The following is a 19,166-nucleotide window of genomic DNA, read 5'->3' as shown; positions in this document are numbered from 1 at the left end:
AGGCACAGAGAATAAACACTTCCTCTACCCTCCATCACCTCTAACTCCCAACTTCTAATTGCAAGATAGATTGCAGACTCAGTGGGGATCAGGAAGATCTAAACATTTTAACTAAGATTATTGGGATAAATATTTCATAAAGAGCAGGGCAGATATTAAATTACTCCTATTGATTTTAGTATCACAACCCAATTCCGTTCTTTGGGCTCTTCAGTTTAATTGATCTCTTAAGGAGGCCAACCTCGCGCCCCAAGAGGGCCTGGGCCTTGACCGGGGTGCCTGAACTAGGGTGCTCCGGCCGGCCAGTGTGGCCCTCTGCGCGCTGGTCTTCTCGGGGCTCCTAACTGCCTGGCCGCTCTGGCGCTGGGCTGCTCTGATATGCCCCCCATAAAGTGGCCCAGTGGTTATGGTTCCTCCGGGCGGAAGCCGGCCATTGAGAACCGGGAACCCTAGACAGTGGGGATAGGAAACAATTGTGCGCGCCCTAGTGAGGGAGGCGATCCCTAACTTCGGGGTTCCCCGTCTGCTTTCACCTCCAGGGAAATCCGAGGTCCGGCTAACTTGGGTGCGACAAGTAATCAGACAGCGGTGGAGAGCCGAGGGTTCGCTCCAGCTGAAGCGCAGTCGACACTTAGCGACTTTCCGCGGTGAGTCCAGGATCTTTGCCTGGCGACCCCATTGTCTGAGCGCCCCGCACCGCTTACCGCCCACCTCCCCGCCCCTTACTCACACCGCAGGTCTCACTTCAGTTGGGGGTGGGGAGTTGGGAACTGTGGTGAATGGGAAGGGGGGTGAACAAAGCCAAGCTCCCGCCATTCTCTGCCTGCGCCCTCTCCAGACCGATGCGCGAGGAGGCCAGGGTGCGCCCGCAGCGCACTGGCACCGGACCCCGAGGCTGACCGGCGCTGGGGACCCCCGAGCTGGCGAAGTGCGGGTTCGTGGTGGGGGCCTCAGCAGTCAGCACCCAGGACCACCTTAAAAGCGGGCCCCGCCCCGGACCCGGAGCTCGGGCTGCGCTGATTGGTGCAAATGTAATGGCTGAAATTGATTGCTGAAATGCAAAACTTGTTGCTGCTTCTCCGGGCTCTGGGCGAGAGGCAGACACAGAGAGGGGAGCCGAGACCCTCGGAACGCCCCACGCAGAGCCCCCCCGCCAGCCAGGAGAGGGGTGCGCGGACCCCCCAGAGCTGCCCCCGCCTCCCTCCCATTCCGGGCTCCGAGAGCGCAGCCGGAAAGCCTTAGCCTGCTAGCCCAGCGTGGCCCCCAACCAGCGTACGCCCCCCTCCCTGGGTCCGAGGGCGACTTGCGAAGCACCTTGGCGGGGAGGCAGGGAACCCTAGCCTTGGAGCGACCCAACCCCTCGTTTTGCTGCCCGCCCGCGCCTGGAACGGGGCGCGGAGATCCCTGCGAACTCAGAGACCTAACAGCGGAGGACAGAAGCGTCAGGCGGCGGACGTGGCCGCGAAGCGGCGCGCCGGGGTGCAGCGCACCCGCCGCGGAACAGGGGAGCCGCGCCTTCCACCAACCCTCGGTTTCAACCCCGGGCACCCGCCTCCTCCTCAGCCCCGCTGAGCTCTCGGCTCTGGGACCGGCACCGGTGATGCAGAGCGGAGCCTCCAGTCCTCCGACTCCCTGAAGAAGCAGTAGCCGCTTGCTCGGGCCGACGGGGACTGTGCGAGCGGATCCTGCTTGGCTGAGGCTCGGGCTGCGGAGCGCGGGGACTCCGGGGGGAGGGGGGAGGGACCGCTCGGTCTTTGCCCCGGCGCCAGCCACGGCTTTGAAGGGTCTCTCTGCTTGGCCCCTTAGCAACTCCGCCACGGACTCCGGGAGGCTTCAGGCAGCGTCCAGGGGCTCCCCACCCAAACCGATCGGACTTAAGAAGGTGATTGCTCTGCTTTCCCTCCCTCCTTCCCGACTCCTTCCCCCCACTTAACTTTTTGTCTTCAGTCACCCGCAGCTCCGTCCCCTCCCCGCAAACCCACCCGCGGCCGTGCTAACGTCCCAGGGCATGGGCCCCCCAACACGGCTCCTGGAGGCCCCGCGGCGCCGCAAGATGTGAGAGGCCCGCGTCGGGCAGAGCGAGAGCTTCGGGAGAGGAGCTGATAACCCCCAGCCTTCACAAGCCGGGCGAGGTGGCGGTGCGCGCTGCGTCCCTGCGCTGCTGAGCGTCCCGGAGCGCCCAACCCAGGGCCGGAACGAGTAGCTGGCCGGAGGCGCGCCGCGGAGATCAGGCTGTCATGCCCTATTGATCTCCCCGCCCCCCGCCAAGTATGTTTGGGCTGGACCAATTCGAGCCCCAGATCAACAGCAGGAACGCTGGCCAGGGCGAGAGGAACTTTAACGAGGCCGGACTAAGCATGAACGCCCACTTTAAGGCCCCGGCTTTCCACGCGGGGGGACCCCCTGGCCCCGTGGACCCTGCCATGAGCGGGCTGGGCGAATCCCCGATCTTGGGCATGAACATGGAGCCTTATGGCTTTCACGCGCGCGGCCACTCGGAGTTGCACGCGGGGGGGCTGCAGGCGCAGCCGGTGCACGGATTCTTTGGAGGCCAACAGCCGCACCACGGCCACCCGGGAGGCCACCACCCCCACCAGCATCACCCCCACTTCGGGGGCAACTTCGGCGGGTCGGATCCTGGGGCCTCGTGCCTGCACGGGGGTCGTCTGCTCGGCTACGGCGGCGCGGCCGGCGGCCTGGGCAGCCAGCCGCCCTTCGCCGAGGGTTATGATCACCTGGCGGAGAGCCAGGGGCCGGAGAGCTTCGGCCCGCAGCGACCTGGGAACCTCCCGGACTTCCACAGTTCGGGCGCCTCAGGCCACGCCGTGCCTGCCCCATGCTTGCCGCTGGACCAGAGCCCTAACCGAGCCGCCTCCTTCCATGGCCTGCCCGCCTCCAGTGGCTCCGATTCCCACAGTCTGGAGCCCCGGAGGGTGGCGAACCAAGGAGCCGTCGACTCGCTGGAATACAATTACCCGGGCGAGCCGCCCTCGGGACATTTCGACATGTTTTCCCCCTCTGATTCTGAGGGGCAGCTGCCTCATTATGCAGCGGGTCGTCAGGTTCCCGGGGGCTCTTTCCCGGGTGCCTCGGCCATGCCTAGAGCTGCAGGCATGGTGGGCTTGTCCAAAATGCACGCCCAGCAGCAGCAACAGCAGCAGCAGCAGCACGGAGTGTTCTTCGAGAGGTTCGGCGGGACCCGCAAGATGCCCGTGGGTCTGGAGCCTGCAGTAGGCTCCAGGCACCCGTTAATGCAGCCTCCCCAGCAGGCCCCGCCGCCGCCTCCGCAGCAGCCCCCGCAGCAGCCGCCGCCGCCGCCGCCTCCGCAGCAGCAACAGCCGCCGCCGCCGCCGCCGCCGCCTGGGCTTCTGGTCCGGCAAAATTCGTGTCCGCCTGCGCTCCCGCGTCCCCAGCAGGGCGAGGCGGGCACGCCCAGCGGCGGCCTGCAGGACGGGGGCCCCATGCTGCCCAGCCAACACGCGCAGTTCGAGTACCCCATCCACCGGCTGGAGAACCGGAGCATGCACCCTTATTCTGAGCCTGTATTCAACATGCAGCACCCTCCTCCGCAGCAGACGCCCAACCAGCGGCTGCAGCATTTCGACGCGCCCCCCTACATGAATGTGGCCAAGAGGCCGCGCTTTGACTTCCCGGGCAGCGCGGGAGTGGATCGCTGCGCTTCGTGGAACGGCAGCATGCACAACGGCGCTCTGGACAACCACCTCTCGCCCTCAGCCTATTCCGGCCTACCCGGCGAGTTCACGCCGCCTGTGCCCGACAGCTTCCCCTCGGGGCCACCCCTGCAGCATCCGGCCCCGGACCACCAGTCCCTGCAGCAGCAGCAGCAGCAGCAGCAGCAACAGCAGCAGCAGCAGCAGCAGCAGCAACAGCAGCAGCAACGCCAAAACGCGGCCCTCATGATCAAGCAGATGGCGTCGCGGAATCAGCAGCAGCGGCTGCGCCAGCCCAACCTGGCCCAGCTAGGCCACCCCGGGGACGTGGGCCAGGGCGGCCTGGTGCACAGCGGCCCAGTGGGCGGCTTGGCCCAGCCGAACTTTGAGCGCGAAAGCGGCGGCGCGGGCGCCGGGCGCCTGGGCACGTTCGAGCAGCAGGCTCAGCACTTGGCGCAGGAGAGTGCATGGTTCCCAGGTCCGCACCCGCCGCCGGGTGACTTGCTGCCCCGCAGGATGGGAGGTTCAGGCCTGCCCGCTGACTGCGGCCCGCACGACCCCGGACTGGCGCCGCCCCCTCCGCCCGGTGGCTCGGGGGTGCTGTTCCGGGGCTCTCTGCAGGAGCCGCTGAGGATGCCCGGAGAGGGCCACGTGCCCGCGCTGCCCTCCCCTGGCCTGCAGTTCGGGGGCAGCCTGGCCAGCCTGGGGCAGCTGCAGTCGCCCGGGGCTGGGGTGGGGCTGCCCAGCGCTCCCTCCGAGCGCCGGCCCCAGCCGCCCGATTTCACAGCGCCAGCGCTCGGGGGCCAGCCTGGCTTCCCGTTCGGCGCAGCGAACCGGCAGGCCACGCCGCACAGCGGCCCAGGCGTGAACTCGCCCCCGAGCGCGGGCGGGGGCGGCGGCAGCACGGGCGGCGGCGGCGGCGGGGGCGCATACCCGCAGCAGCCTGATTTCCAGCCCAGCCAGCGCACCTCGGCCAGTAAGCTGGGCGCGCTCTCGCTGGGCTCCTTCAACAAGCCCAGCTCCAAGGACAACCTGTTCGGCCAGAGTTGCCTGGCTGCACTCTCCACAGCCTGCCAGAACATGATCGCCAGCCTTGGAGCCCCCAACCTCAACGTTACCTTCAACAAGAAGAACCCGCCCGAGGGCAAGAGGAAACTGAGCCAGAACGAGACCGACGGCGCGGCCATGGCCAGCAACCCGGGCTCGGATTACTTCCCGGGAGGGACTGCTCCTGGGGCCGCAGGGCCCGGAGGCCAGTCGGGGACCAGTAGCAGCGGCTCCAAAGCCTCTGGGCCGCCCAATCCGCCCGCCCAGGGAGATGGCACCAGCCTCTCCCCCAACTACACCCTGGAATCAACGTCGGGGAACGACGGCAAGCCGGTTCCCGGGGGCGGCGGCCGGGGACGGGGTCGCAGAAAAAGGGACAGTGGTCACGTGAGCCCCGGGACCTTCTTCGACAAGTACTCGGCAGCGCCGGACAGCGGGGGCGCGCCTGGAGTGAGCCCAGGGCAACAGCAGGCGCCAGGCGCAGCCGTCGGGGGAAGCTCCACAGGCGAGGCGCGCGGGGCGCCTACGCCTCATGAGAAGGCGCTCACGTCGCCTTCGTGGGGGAAGGGGGCCGAGTTGCTCCTGGGGGACCAGCCGGACCTCATGGCGTCCCTGGACGGTGGGGCAAAGTCGGACGGTAGTTCCCCGCACGCGGGCGAGTTCGCCTCGGACGAGGTGAGCACGAGCTACGCCAACGAGGACGAGGTGTCATCCAGCTCCGACAACCCCCCAGCCCTGGCCAAAGCGAGTAGGAGCCCTCTGGTGACAGGCTCGCCCAAACTCCCTCCCCGCGGGTTGGGCGCCGGGGAACATGGACCGAAGGCGCCCCCAGCCCCGCTTGGCCTGGGCATCTTGTCTACCTCTACCTCCACCCCCGACAGCTACGGCGGCGGGGGCACGGGCCATCCCGGCACGCCGGGCCTGGAGCAGGTCCGGACCCCAACGAGCAGCAGCGGCGCACCGCCGCCTGACGAGATCCACCCCCTGGAGATCCTCCAGGCACAGATCCAGCTGCAGAGGCAGCAGTTCAGCATCTCTGAGGACCAGCCCCTGGGGCTCAAAGGTGGCAAGAAGGGTGAGTGTGCTGTGGGGGCTTCTGGTGCGCAGAATGGTGACAGCGAGCTGGGCAGCTGCTGCTCCGAGGCCGTCAAGAGCGCCATGAGCACCATCGATCTGGACTCGCTGATGGCAGAGCACAGCGCCACCTGGTACCTGCCGGCCGACAAGGCTTTGGTGGACGGCGCAGACGAGGACAAGACGCTGGCACCCTGGGAGAAGGCCAAACCCCAGAACCCCAACAGCAAAGAAGGTATATGCACTCATTCCCTGTTCCCTTCTCACCTGGTGGATACCCGCCCCACCCCCATTGCAGGCCTTAGCTTCTGCCTTGAAGGCTCCATGAAAGGGTGGTGTCCCTTGGGGTCAGGAGGGCGCAGGGCCTTCCTAATGCCCAGTTCAGAGCTGGGTGCCCTTCCTTTGGTTACACCTAGGGCTCTGTGGGCAGACCCCTTCCCTCCCCCCAGGTGCTGCCAGGTAGATTCTGGTTCCAGAGGGTGGTAACAACTTAGGTGGAAGCCCTTTGGCGATTATTGTAGAGCCCCACCCCCTCAAGTTTTAGCTGAGTTACTGGGTGCCCAGAGCACTAGGCCCCTTCCCTTTCACACTCAGACCCCCTCCTCACCTTCAACATTGAGGCTCGTTCCACTTTTCAGGAGTTGTTTGCCACCCCCCCCCTTCCTGGCAGGACACCTGGGAAGCTGTGTTAATGCCTCCCCACCTTTTCCTAGTCAGCCAACCTTCAGCTTGAGTTCCCTTCCGTGTGCCAGCATCTTTGGGAAAAAAAAGTGACCAGTTCTGGTGTCTGCAGCATCATTCAGAGGCAACGCCTAATTTGACCTTTGTTCCTAATGAATAACTGTTTTGTCTCTTCTTAACTATTAGAGTTTCATTGAAAAACTGGAGACCTGTCGGGATGGTAGGAGGCAGGCAGTCTTCAGAGTGCACCTCCCTGACATTTGATGGGGGGGCCTGGGCTGGAGTGGGGTCCACTTTGGCAGAGACCAGACCAATCGGCCCGGGCTTCGTTTGTGTATGGGGATATGGATATATATTCTTAAGACACAAAGGACCCGCGTTTGTCAATATCTCGCCTGGCTTTGGTGACAGATGTCCGGTCCCGGTTCTCCTTTGCATTCTAAGCACTCTTTCCCCACCAGGCCTGGAGGCCTTTAAGGTGGGTGGGGTGGGGGTCAGTAAATGGACCACCATTGCCGATAAAATAATAATAGTGTTTTTTTTTTAACCCAAACACGACTGGGCTGCGGTAGCTATCCATTTTATTTTTTAATGGGGACTTTTTACGTAACATCATTTCCTACCTCACCCCCCCACCCCCACCCCCACAATGCCTACCTTTTTCTTTTAAATACTCACTGGATTTCCTTGGTTTCACCAGGCTGAATGTTACCATGGAGTCAGTAGCTGGCGATTTAACCGTGTCTTAAAAAAATACATCCCCCATCCTCGCCTTCTCTTAAGGTTCTTTTCCTCTGCCTTAGTTTTCCTAGTCCACATCCTGCATCTTGCCATCTCTTGACCCAGGGTTTAAGGTGATGGTAGGTTTTAGGAGAAGGGGATGGGGGCGGGAGGAGGGGGAGGGGAAGTGCGGCAGGAGTTGGGTGGCTCAGAACTCCAGGCTTTCACGCCCGCCTGTCCCGGGTAGCTTTCCCGCTTGCGTTTTCTAATTCATGAATGCGGCCTTGCTGCTTTTCTCTTTGTTCGCCTACTGCCCAGCCCGGGACGCCGCTCTCTCATTTGAAGCTGGGTGTTTAGCATGCACAGCAGACGCTGCGGCCAGCATCAGCATTCTCCAGGCTTCTCCCAGGCAAGGCCATAAATTGGTTAGTTTGGGACCCTCCGCTGCCTCTCCCTTTTTCCCCCCTCCCTCCTTTTTAAAATGGAGTTGGACACAGCATCCTGTTTGCTCTGCCCCGCTTCTCTTTTATTTTCTTGTACACAACATCTCGGGCCTGCCGATCAATAACTGGTTAGCACAAATCCCAGCCCCTGTCACTTCTACCTGGCTTGGTCTGGCTGCCCCTCCCCCTCCTCCTTCTCCCACTCCCCCCCGCCCCCCGCCCCCACAGTAATTAAGACCACATTGGCCAAAATGGGGCGAGAAGAGTTAAAAAGAAAAAAACCCCCCACGATTTAGAGAATTAATAAAGAAAAACCAGTAATGCTTTGCTTGCAAGTCGTTTGAAGGGCCTTAGGTGCAGAGGAATTGGGTGGTTTTAACGAGATTTTTTTTAAGGTGTTGCACTGTTCCCTTCCCAGTCTGACTAATGTCCTTTGCAGAAAAAAAATGCAGACTGTGAATGAAGAAATGTCATTAAAGAAATGTTTTGTTTTGTTTGTTTCATTATCACAGTCAGACGAAGGAAAATATTTTTTTGGAAACAGATGCTAGTCACTTTGGGGTTGATTTCCCCTGTATACTAAACTCAGCCCTCCCCTGCATACGGGAGACGGAAACTTCCTCCAGGGACCCGCTTCAGGGCTGGCCGCCTTAGAAGCCTCGGCAGGGACACCCACTTGACCTCCTTTGTTTTCCACTCTGTGATGTGGGAAGGACAGTTTCCTAGATAAAGCCCCGAATTGAGGTCACTCGCAGCTTCTACAGCCTTGGGGCTGCTAGTTACGGCTTTATAAGGTATCTGCATATGATTCCTGCTCCCTTACTGGTAGTAAATAAGGATGATTAAACTTTTCATTATGATAACACCCTGCAGCTCCATCTGCATATGTTGTATAAATAGGTACACAGAGCCTTCAACGGGCCCCCGAGTGCCCTGGCTGAAAATCAGAGTGAAGTGCACCACTTTGAAATAGAGTTGAGAAAAAAAAGAATTGAAAGGAAAGCGTCCTGCTTTTCCGTAAACACATGCCCAGGGTCCCATCAGCCATGAAGCAGCTTTGAATATACCTTTTCCAGGTTCCAGCCCCAGCGAGCACTTTCTTTGACCGCCTGCCCCCCGCCTTTCAGGCAAAGCCCAATTTTGTAATGATATTTTATTTTGTCACGCCATAAAACACGCCAGTACTAATGTGATTAAATATTAACACTGTTTCTGAAATTCTTCGCTCCGATGACAAAATACTAGTCGGTCTTTAACAAAATGATCGTGCTCAGGTTGGAGAGAACGAATAAGTCTTTAGAACTGCACGAGCTGTGTAGCCACTGGGACGTGCCCAGATTGTCTTATGGGGTTTAGATGTCCTTTGGAGGGGAGGGAACTCTACTGGCAAGTAACACTTCTCACAAAGTCTAGGCCAGAATCACATGTGATGATGATTTTTTTTTTTAACCAGGAAAGTAATCCTCTCCAAATTATGCTTCCTCTGACTTCCTAACCCGCCAAACAACTCTTATATCATAAAACTCTACGTCTCATCATGAGATTCTGTTTGCACAAAGTTGGGGTGGGGGAAGGGTGAGGTTGTGCAAAGGGAAAAACAACAACAACAACCAAAAAAACCAGCCTGAGTTTGGGCCTATTCAGACATCTATTAAATCAGTGAGGATCACATAAATTTGAAATTAGTTTGCAAAATCATCCACCTATCTTTGTAATAGCTGTGTGGCTATGGAGGAATTTCAAAACAGGGAAGGAGAAATAATGATAGTTTGTAGATAAAGGATATTAAGCCTTAAAAAGTATGTCCCCCGCCCCCCCCAGCCCCTTACAATTTTCAAAACTTGAATTAACTGTATTCCCGTAATAAGTTTACCATTGCCAAACTTCTAGTCCGTTGGTTGTTCTCTATCTTGAAATCCGGAGATGTCTAGAAACGCTCTTTCACACACCGTGAAACGGGAGAGGTCTCTGTATACACTTCTGCATGCAATTCTGCCCTTTTTGGAGGTATGATATTTTTACAGTGATGCGGGAGAAATTTTTGGAATTTCATGCTTCTCTCAGTGTTCCAGTCGGAACACAGTAAGCAGTGCTAAGAAATACTAGTCAGGCAGGATTTGAACATTGAATTTCCTTAGACATGGGGCAGGCTTGGGGTAAGAGCCGGAGGGCTCCTAGTGCTCTTGTTCTGAGTCCTTTCCCTCACTCCTTACACCGTGGAGAGAATTTTTAAGGCTCCCTCCAAGTGGTTTTGGGAAGTCATGGAGCCTCGCACTCCTGTTTCCCCCAAAAATCACCCAGCACGGGTTGCATGCCTTCATGTGACTTTTGCAGCATCCGGAAGATGTAACCCAAAACTTCGCAGGTGTTAATCAGGGGTAATGTAAACAGATAGCCCCCTTTGTGCAGCTGACGGTCTGGGTCTGCCTGCTCCCTGGCTAGTCTGGGACATACTACTACTCTTCTTTGGTGCTTGTTCAATATTTCATGGTTGTAATAAACCAGTCTTCTTTGCCCGCATCCTGACATAAAATCCCCACCTAGCACGCATCTGCAATTATACATTTCTACTAAATATTAATAAAGGACAAGGATTTCTAAGGGCCTGAAGCTTATTGGTGTTGAACTTATGGTTCCTGCCACTGGATTTTTCTGGCTGTTTTGATTTTAAATAGCCTCTGCCTTCTAATATGTAATATATACTTATATATTCTCCTATATATATATATATCTATACAATATTTATAGATTGAAGGCATTTTCTCAGGATTGCTTTCTTTAGCTTTCTTAATTTAAATCTAAATTCAATTAGATTTCTTGTGAGGCCCCTTCAGACCGGAAGTAAGAGACTGTTGCAATGTACTTCTATTTTATTGAGATTTCTAGGAAAGGAGTGAGGGTTGGTTAATCTAATTTCTCTTTCTAGAAATGAAATTCTGTGATTCCTTATATGATTTTGTTTGCCTGACAGAGGTATTTAAATTTCCAAAGAAAATCTTAATAGGTCCTGAAAATATGGCTGCCCTTGCCAGGAAGTTCCTTGCTACTCTCTGCTGATATAAAATATACATCTTTAATAAACAATCCAGGAGGACCAGGTGAAATTAGAGGAGGGAAATTCTTCCCACTCTGGAAGGGCAAACTTGAGTGCATCCTTGGGATTTCACAGGATCTCCTGAACTCACTCCATGCTGGAAGCTTTAGCAAAATCACCTTTCTGTCCACTTGAGTGACAATAACCTTGGGTCGTGTTCTTTGCCCAGGGAGTGATATGCTTTGCCGAAAGCATTTAGGAGGTAAATATTTCTAGTTAGGAATACTGTATTTGCCTCGGTTTGGTTCATTTTAGAGATTAAAAGTCGATAGCTTTATGTAACAGGATCAAATGTGCGGGGAGTGTGTAAGGGCAAGTAGGCCTCCCAAGCACACTGCAATATAAAAACCCCAAACCTCTTGTGCCAGAGGGGACCTGGATCTATTGGGGGCGGGGTCCCCTGTAACTAGTGGGTGCACCTTGTATTCTTCCCTCGATGCCCTTCTGCTTGTTCCACCCAAGTCTTCCGTCTGGAAGGGCAGGAATAACCCAGCTTCATCGTTTTGACTCAAGTCAGATTTTGACTTGCCCAGCGATGTGTTTGTTTTAGGATGATGTCTATTTTTAGGCGTGTCTTGGGTGGACAGATTTGAGTGTGGGTTTTGATTGCTAGTGGCGGACATGTTGATACATACATGAGTGCCTGATTGAGAAGAGAGACATTTGGGGAACAATTTTCAAGTTTCCTTGCCTTCTGGTACACCCTGGGGCCCAGCAAAGTGGTCTGGGGGCTGGCTTGAAAGGGTGTGGCTGAGGTGCCACGTCCGGTCTGGGTCTATCTGCAGCCCACAGGAGGAGAGCAGGGCCCATGCAATTCAGCGTGGGAAGGAGCCCCCCACCCCCAAACCCCTCACCCCACCCCAGCGTACGCACATATACATATGTATGGCCAAGTGTATTTCCATCAAATCATCCAGCTACTCCTTTAGTTTACCGTTAATCTGCTTTCCAAAAGCAGAGTTGGGGGGCGCGCGGTGGCAGGGAGAGAAACTAAACCTTCAGTCTCTTTGGCCTTAGCTGACAGGTTCTGATTCTGTAAAGGACTGAATGAGCGCAAGTCCTAAAAATAGAGGAGGATTTTGAAGATCCTAATTATGAAATCTCGGCCTCCCGGGCCTCCTGGGCTGGGGGTGACTTTGATCTGGAGTATTTCGGTAGCAGACGTACGTCGCCCCTTGCTGAGTTTTGCGCGTGGAGGTGTCTCTCTGTCTGAGTTCAGCTAACACCACTCTCCAACCGCGAGAGGAATCTTTGAATCGGTGCCCACCCACCCCTCCCCCACACCCCCTCCCAGTTGTGGGAAGCGGGCGCTGCTTCTCATTTATGGAAATTCCTCTCCTTTATTGTAATCTTTTGGTACCAACGACTTGGCGGAGAGGACGGTGGGCTTTTGAATTAGTCACAGCTTTGCCTTCAGGGACCCTCTGTGTCCTGGTGCACAACAGCTCAGCCAATGGTCTCCTCAACTCATGAATGGGACCGGAAGGAAGAGATGGTTCTGGGACCCTCGCACATCACGTTTTGCTGGACGGGTCGCCCAGTGCCGAGGCGGCCCTGATCATTTTCTGCCATCTTCCAGTGACAGGGCAACACACATCCGCACGCAGCCTCACGGGGCCATCAGTGACTTTAGGGTGTGGGCAAGAAGCTACCCCACGGATGTGCACTTCAGGGGCCCAGAACCCCCAACTTATTTTGTGACCGGGATGGAAAAGCAGAGTTAAGTTTGATATACTTGAACGAGGAGGGGCGTTTGAGAGCCATCATTCTCACGGGGGGTAATTATTGCGGGACTCCGAGGCTTTGTTTGCTGGCTTGCATTTTAATCAGTGACCTCTGAGGTTTGGGAAGCAAGTGGAGGGTCTGCTCCCAACATGATGTTTGCCCAGAAAGGACATGGGGTGCGGAGTGGCGGAGAGGCTTCCCAGCATCATGAAATCCAAGGGGCTCTTTGTGGGCCCTGATAGCTTCAAGTTTTGGCCCCGCAAGGCCACTTCGACCTGGCATCCCTGATACCTACTGCTGGGGGGTCCATCGTAGCCCCAGCATCCCAAATTCTCCTTTTCCTTCTTGGCTGAGAAAGCTGGTAGGTTTTCATCACCTCCGCATCCTCGCCAAGCAGGATCGGAGGGAGAACTTTATAGTGGTCGTGTGCTGATCCTTTCACAATTTATGCATCATCGTAAGGACCCAGATGCCCTTTAAACATAGCGGCAATTGAATTTAACAGTTTGGAGGGCTTAGCGCATTCATGATAACAAACTGGCTCTCTGAATGTCCCAGATGGAGCATCTTATGTGGGATAGACTTTTCCCCCAAGAGGGGGAACCTCCAATAAACATCCCAACACAAACTCACATGGTAGGGGGAAAGCAGGTTTTTACGTTCTGATCATTAAAGCTCAGGGGTCCAGCGAACTCAGCTCGCCCCACTTCCTCTGTAGCTGGTAGGATGGATTGTGTGACCCAAAGGCTCTGTCTTCTTCCTGTCTTTGACATCTCTGTGGAAGATCTTGGCTTCTTCATGGAACAATTGGCCCTGGGATTCCGATTCTTAGGAGAGATCTCTGATTTTCTGGGTCTCAGTATGACTTACCTCTGCTAGTGTTCAGTTTAAGTGAATCAGGTGTGTTGGAAAATGATTTAGGAAAACAAGGAGACCCTTCTGTGAAGGCATCTTTGGGGCCCACTGACGCGGATGGTCTTTGGAAAGTTGGAGGGAACCGGCTCTTGTTTTTATCCTGCACGTGTCAAAACCCCGCTCCAGGGAGACTCAGAAATAGACGACATTGTCATGCCTTCAGAGGAGATGCGGACTAACCTGGGTGCTGAGACCCTTCTGGGCCTTACCCCACCCTGCTCCCTCTTCCAGCAGACCATCTTGTGAGAACTAAGTGGCCCGGAGATGCAATCTGAGGACTTAAAATAAGTTTTCCCTTCTAACTGCTGATGATAATTTAAAGAGTGTTTGGGCACGAAGGTTTCATTTGCTCTCAGAGCTTGGGTCAACACTTTCACTGGAATGGGGTGGGCTTGGGCCTTTCTGACCCAGCTGGCTTTGCCTGGTACGACTGGAGGACTCTGTCTGTCCCCAGTTTGAGAGACCCATTGGTGGTGCCCCTGGTCATATTTGGGAGCTCCTGCAATGAGAGGAGACACACACACACGCACACGCACACGCACACGCACTTGTACACAACACACACACACAAACACACACACACCCTGCCCCCTGTTCGTCCAATCATCCAGGGCAGGGTGAGATGCGGAAAAGATATGACCCTTTAAAGTTACCATGAAGCAGTGTTTTTCAGATGCCCTTGGATCTGGGAACACAAATATTGTCGAGTGATTGGCAACGACCACCAGGAATGAAATACTTCTGAGGGACCATCTTATGATCAGAGAAGGGCTGGGGAAGTCGGCAGAAAACATAGCCTGCTTTGAAATCCCCAGAGCTCAGCCTTCCAGAGAAAGCCAGGCTTGGTTGAGTGTTCACTGGAAGTAAGCAGGTTCTACCCTGACCGCATGGGCTGTTGGAAAAGTCCTTGAAATTCAAGGGCCTGAGTCCTGATGTGGACACTCTGTCCTTTCCTCTGAGCCGGAAGGCAGAGAGAGAAACAGCCCCAGTTAGGAAGACTGGATGGAGATGGGGGTGCAGTTTATTTTCTCCGGGGGCGGGGGCAGGTGATCAAGGGATGGATGGAGAGGGGAGAAGTGTGTCCCTATGAGTCGAAATATTTACCGACACAGGGTTTAGGAGTGGAAAATAATTTGTAAGTGTGGAAGTCATTTATAGTAACACCTCCCGGGCGAGGCTGGGAGTGAGGGAATTGCTTGGGGGCTGGTGTTGGCCATCATAAAGGACAGAAAGTTCTTGGCCCAGCTCTCCCTGCTGGGCCTGGGGCTTCCACGTGACCGCAGATGTATGGGGGAAATAGATGTGGGGAACCCAGCCTGGGGCGGATGACCACGTCATGGGTCTCTTAGCAGTCAGAGCCCCTTTCTGTGTAGTTAGTGGCCAAGCTAGCCATGCGGTGCCGGGGCGTGGGGCGCGGGGATGAAGACCCAGATGGGCCCTGGGTGGATCGAGCCTCATAATGTGGCTGTGGCTAACTTTTCCTGCAGAGAAGCTGGTCCCACGAGGCCTGCTGCAGAAGCATAGAGTTTCACAGATGCACCCAGATCTTTCCATAAAAGAGGGATGATGGGGGTGGGAAAAAGGAGTGACCTTTTCCCTGATGACCCCGTAAAGTGACCACTGATGCTTCTGTCCCAGCACTGAGCCTCTTTAGGGATAACCTTGCCTATTACAGACCTTGCAGGCAGGTCCCACTGTCTTAAAACGCAAGCAGTGCCCTCCCACACAATACATACATTTTTTTCCATTTTCTGAATAGTAGGCAAAAAGGGAAGGCAAGTAGATGACAAATTCAGCAAGAGGAAGATTTCCCTGACTCGAGATAAGCCGAGTGTGGAAAGGAGCTGGATGAATTAGAGGTTCACTTTCCTCCCCTTCAGGGGACCCACGGTCCAGCCATCAGCAGGCCTAATTGGCTCAAAGCAAATTGACCATTTTCATCTCCTGCGATGTAACTTTTGGTGGTTGTTTAGTATTTGAGGGAAGGGAGGCTGTGGACCAAAATTTGGCTTTTTTAAACAGGAGCAATTTCACGATCCTTATGCCGTGACTATTTCTAAATTGTCTGGGCATAAAGCTCTGGATGCCTTTTGCCGGTTTCTGCTTGTGCACGCAGGCATGCGCACCCCTACTCGAGTATACACATGAGTGCACACACACACACATGAACACACACAGGCCTGAGAAGTCTTAATAAGAAACGAAAAAATAAATTAATTTTTTCCCCAAGAAGCAGCTCATGCAAAGTTTTGGCCCTGTTCAATTTTAAGTAGAAGCTTATTGATCTCCGTGTGGTCAATTTTTGCCGAATTTGTAATCCTGTTAGGCCTCCAGGAGAGGCGTGATTAATTTACTTGTACGTTTCACCATTTGGGGTCAGTTTAGTTAATAAGCATTTATTTTGTGCTCAGTGTGTGTGAAGCATTTTGCCGGGATTAGAAGTGTGTGTGTGTATGTGTGTGTGTGTGACTGTGTGCACTAATGGGCCCCCTTGGCCGTCACGGAATAAAGGCCCCCAGTTGAGGTTCCCACCACTTCCTCAGGACAGGAAGGGAGGGCGAGGCCCCTCCAAGCATCACTTGTCTGGGAGGAGGGAGGAAAAGCCCAATCCAACAAACTCAGCCCCCCAGAGCCTTGGACACGGCCAAAGAACATCCATCGGCTTCCTTCTGGTGTCTTGGTCCCCGGAAAGTTTTCAAGCATTAATTCTTAATTGACTGGGAGCTGAGCACAGACGTGGAGAAGAGTAAAGAATCTTAAACCTCTCTGGGGCACCTTCCATGCTGCTCCTTGACAAACGGTGGTGCTGGGTGTTTGTGCGTGCGTGCGTGCGTGCATGTGTGTGTGTGTGTGTGTGTGTGTAACTTTTAAGGAAACGCGTGGTTTGACTTCCAAAGAAGGAAGAAAAAGTATGCGTAAGTCTCGAAAGCTGGGAAAAAGAAAACCAGAGCAAAACAGCCTGCAGCTTTGGCCTTTCCGAACACCGAGTCTCAGAAGGGGAGAGTGTGTCATTCTTGATGGCGGGCTGTTTAGCCAAGCATCGCTGGGTACACCCCCTCCCTTTCTTCCTGGGCTCCCTCCAGCCTTCCTGTCTCTCTATCTCTGGATGATGGGTTAAAATTCCACTTTTATTATTATTTTTTAAACGACAGATTTTGGCTTAACAGTTGTAGAGCAAATGGGTGTCCTGAGCCACCCTCCCCTCCCCAGTTGCTTAATTCCTTGAACGTCAGTTTCTACTGAGTCCTTGCCTTTGCAGAGCGAGGGCTGGACAGGAGTATTTTCGGCGCTGGGCCAGCCTGAAATGAACTTGAGGCGCTGGGAAAACAGGCATTTGGAGAGATGAGGATACAATTTCTTTTTTTATGTGGGCCCGTTAAAGTCTAATGGACATCGGTCTGGCCTTAAATTTGGAGAGGGTCTTTATCTAACCCTTAAAACCAGAATCGTTTCCGGTAATTACGACACCCCTGACTAGACCACTAAATCTTCCAGCAGCTTGTCTGGAAGGCGGTGGCAGAGGTGGGAGGAACAGAGGGGCACACCTGTTACCTGTATCAGCTATAATTATGACATTTCTGGGCTCCTGGTTTGAAAGGGAGAATTTATGGACTGAGCTTTGCCGGAAGAGAGCAGCCCAAGACGTTCTGGCTCATGGCAGCGAAATCACAGGGGGCCCCACGCTCCGTGTCCATCACAGCCCTTGCATTTCCTTAATGAATTAATTTAGCTCCCCGACATTTGGTATTAAGTAAGTAGTTATTTTGGAAATCCAAGAGAGAAAGAGCTCGAAGACTTTTTTTAAAAAAACAAAAAGCAAAAAACAACTTTTTGGAAAAAAGAAAAAGTATTGCATTTTGAAGTTGGAGACCACTGGGCATTCAGGCATGTTGGGGGAACCCGTTTGGTGGGACGTGGCAGGACGTGGCAAAACCGACCGGCCCCGTCCCCGCCTGTGTTTTTGCTTCTCTACGGAGGGGATTTTTCCATTGTTAAAGCCGTCGGAGGCCGCAACACCCAAGCTCCCTGCAGTTTGTTTGGAAGTATTGTTTAGATTATTCTCACTTTTCAAATTGAGAGAAACTTAGTTTAATGGGAAAATAGCAGTATTGCTATCTTGGTGTGTTTGCTTTAGTGTTTAAAAATAGTTTGTTTTCGTATCCTGAATTTCATCCTTTCCTTGTTTGCTTGTTTGATGGAAACCGGTGAGTGTGTGTGTGTGTGTGTGTGTGTGTGTGTTCGGGGTGGATACACACGCAGGCAGTCAAATGGTTGCAATCATGCAGCCAAAAATCGGTTGCAATTTTAAAGCTGGCTAAAGGGACCCAGAGCGCTTGCTTTTAACTTAAACCATCTTGTCCCTTCCTCTCCCATCAGCACACCACTCCCAACCCCCTCAGCAATATTTATTTCTTCCTTAAAAAAAGGAATGCTGGGCCTGTTTGCTGAGGTCCCTGTTGGAATAGATTTTCAGGGGTTATGTATTAAATGTGTTTGAGGGCGATTTCAGTCCTCAGCCTGGTCGTCCCACTACTAATGGTAGCAGGGCCTAGTATAGAGAGGCAAAGAATATTGTAAATGGCTTATGCAGAAAAACCATTTAGATAAAAATGCAATTTTCCTTTCTGCATAGAGTGCTAAGAATTAATAGCATATTCTTTCTAAATGGGTATTTTTATATTATATTTTCCTCCTAATGAAATTCTTTTCCCAAACAGGAACATGTTTCATTTTAAACTTTAGAGTAAAATTGATCTGTTTTTAAGCCTGCAAAAACTGGTGTCCCAGTTTTCAGTAGGCCCCTTGCCTCCCTACTCTGTGCGCAAGATTTTTGAAGTTAGATCCTGCAGAGGATGGAATGGTGATTCTGTCCCTTCCCTGTCCACGTTCAGGCTGAGAACAGGGAGAGGGGCTGGGTTCACCCACATTTTGGTTTTTTTTGTCCTTCTTCCTGGGGTGCGTTTGGGAGGGTTTGATGGTTTCCACAGATAGAGAAACTGGTCTTGAAACTTGAACTGTCTGTGTTTGGTGCCCCTCAACCCCTCACCTTCCCTGGGTAGGAGGCTCACCTCTCTTGCCCCAGGGAATTCCCCATCATCCTCTTGGTGTGTCCCTTTCTCCCCTGCTTTTTCAATGCTTCAGAGGAAGCCTGGGTGCTCACTGCCTGCTCCCCTTTATGTGACAGCTGTGAAAGAGGATGCTTTTAGCCCCAGAGCACCCACCAAGGGGCGGTTCTGTGGGTCAGCTCTCTGCCAGGGCCTCTGTGGCCATTTTGGGAGGAGTGGAAGTTCAGAACTTCTTAGAAGGCCTACTTTGTCCATTCCAGCAGATCTTTGCGGCAGCATTGCTGTGGAAAGTGTTTGAGAGCTTATTTTGCCGGCTGCCATGGGCCACTGTCTGCTGACCCAATTTTTCCTGCCAGGGTGTGCGTATGTGGAGATACTGGGTAGATTTGTGTTGGCAACTGAGATGTCCAGACGTGACGGAGGGTGAAGGTGCAGTGTCATGGTAGATGGATATCCTGGAAAATATGCTTGTAATTTTCACTCTTGAAATAGCACGAAGGTGAACGTTTAGGCAAAATTATAGAATGGGAAAAAAACTTTTCTCATTTTTGTGCCCCTTCTCCACAACGTTTTCCAACCGAGAGATCCAAGGCCCAGAGAGGGCAAGCAACTCAGCCAAGGTCACACAGCACAGCTGCACAGCAAGGATTTCACTATAGCTGAACTTCAGCCTTGACCTTGCCTTACTGCCTCTTGACCCCTCACCTGGGAGCTAGGATCTGATTTTGCT

At 54.1% G+C, this 19,166-nt stretch overlaps 1 protein-coding gene across 1 annotated transcript in view; it reads left to right on the top strand.

The window, feature by feature from the left end:
- Positions 1–1,102: 1,102 nt before the first annotated feature.
- The window catches only part of MN1 (MN1 proto-oncogene, transcriptional regulator), a 47,161-nt gene continuing 29,097 nt past the window's right edge, over positions 1,103–19,166 (top strand). The window contains exon 1 of the mRNA XM_082667393.1: positions 1,103–6,027. Coding sequence (XP_082523519.1) covers positions 2,271–6,027 — 3,757 coding nt within the window. The 5' untranslated portion in view covers positions 1,103–2,270. The remainder of the gene's footprint in view (positions 6,028–19,166) is intronic.

Source organism: Grampus griseus (assembly GCF_964374135.1).
Source record: "Grampus griseus genome assembly, chromosome: 12".
NCBI classification, from domain to species: Eukaryota; Metazoa; Chordata; class Mammalia; order Artiodactyla; family Delphinidae; genus Grampus; species Grampus griseus.
The sequence above is the reverse complement of the archived record's forward strand: the minus strand, read 5'-3'. Positions and strand labels throughout refer to the sequence as shown.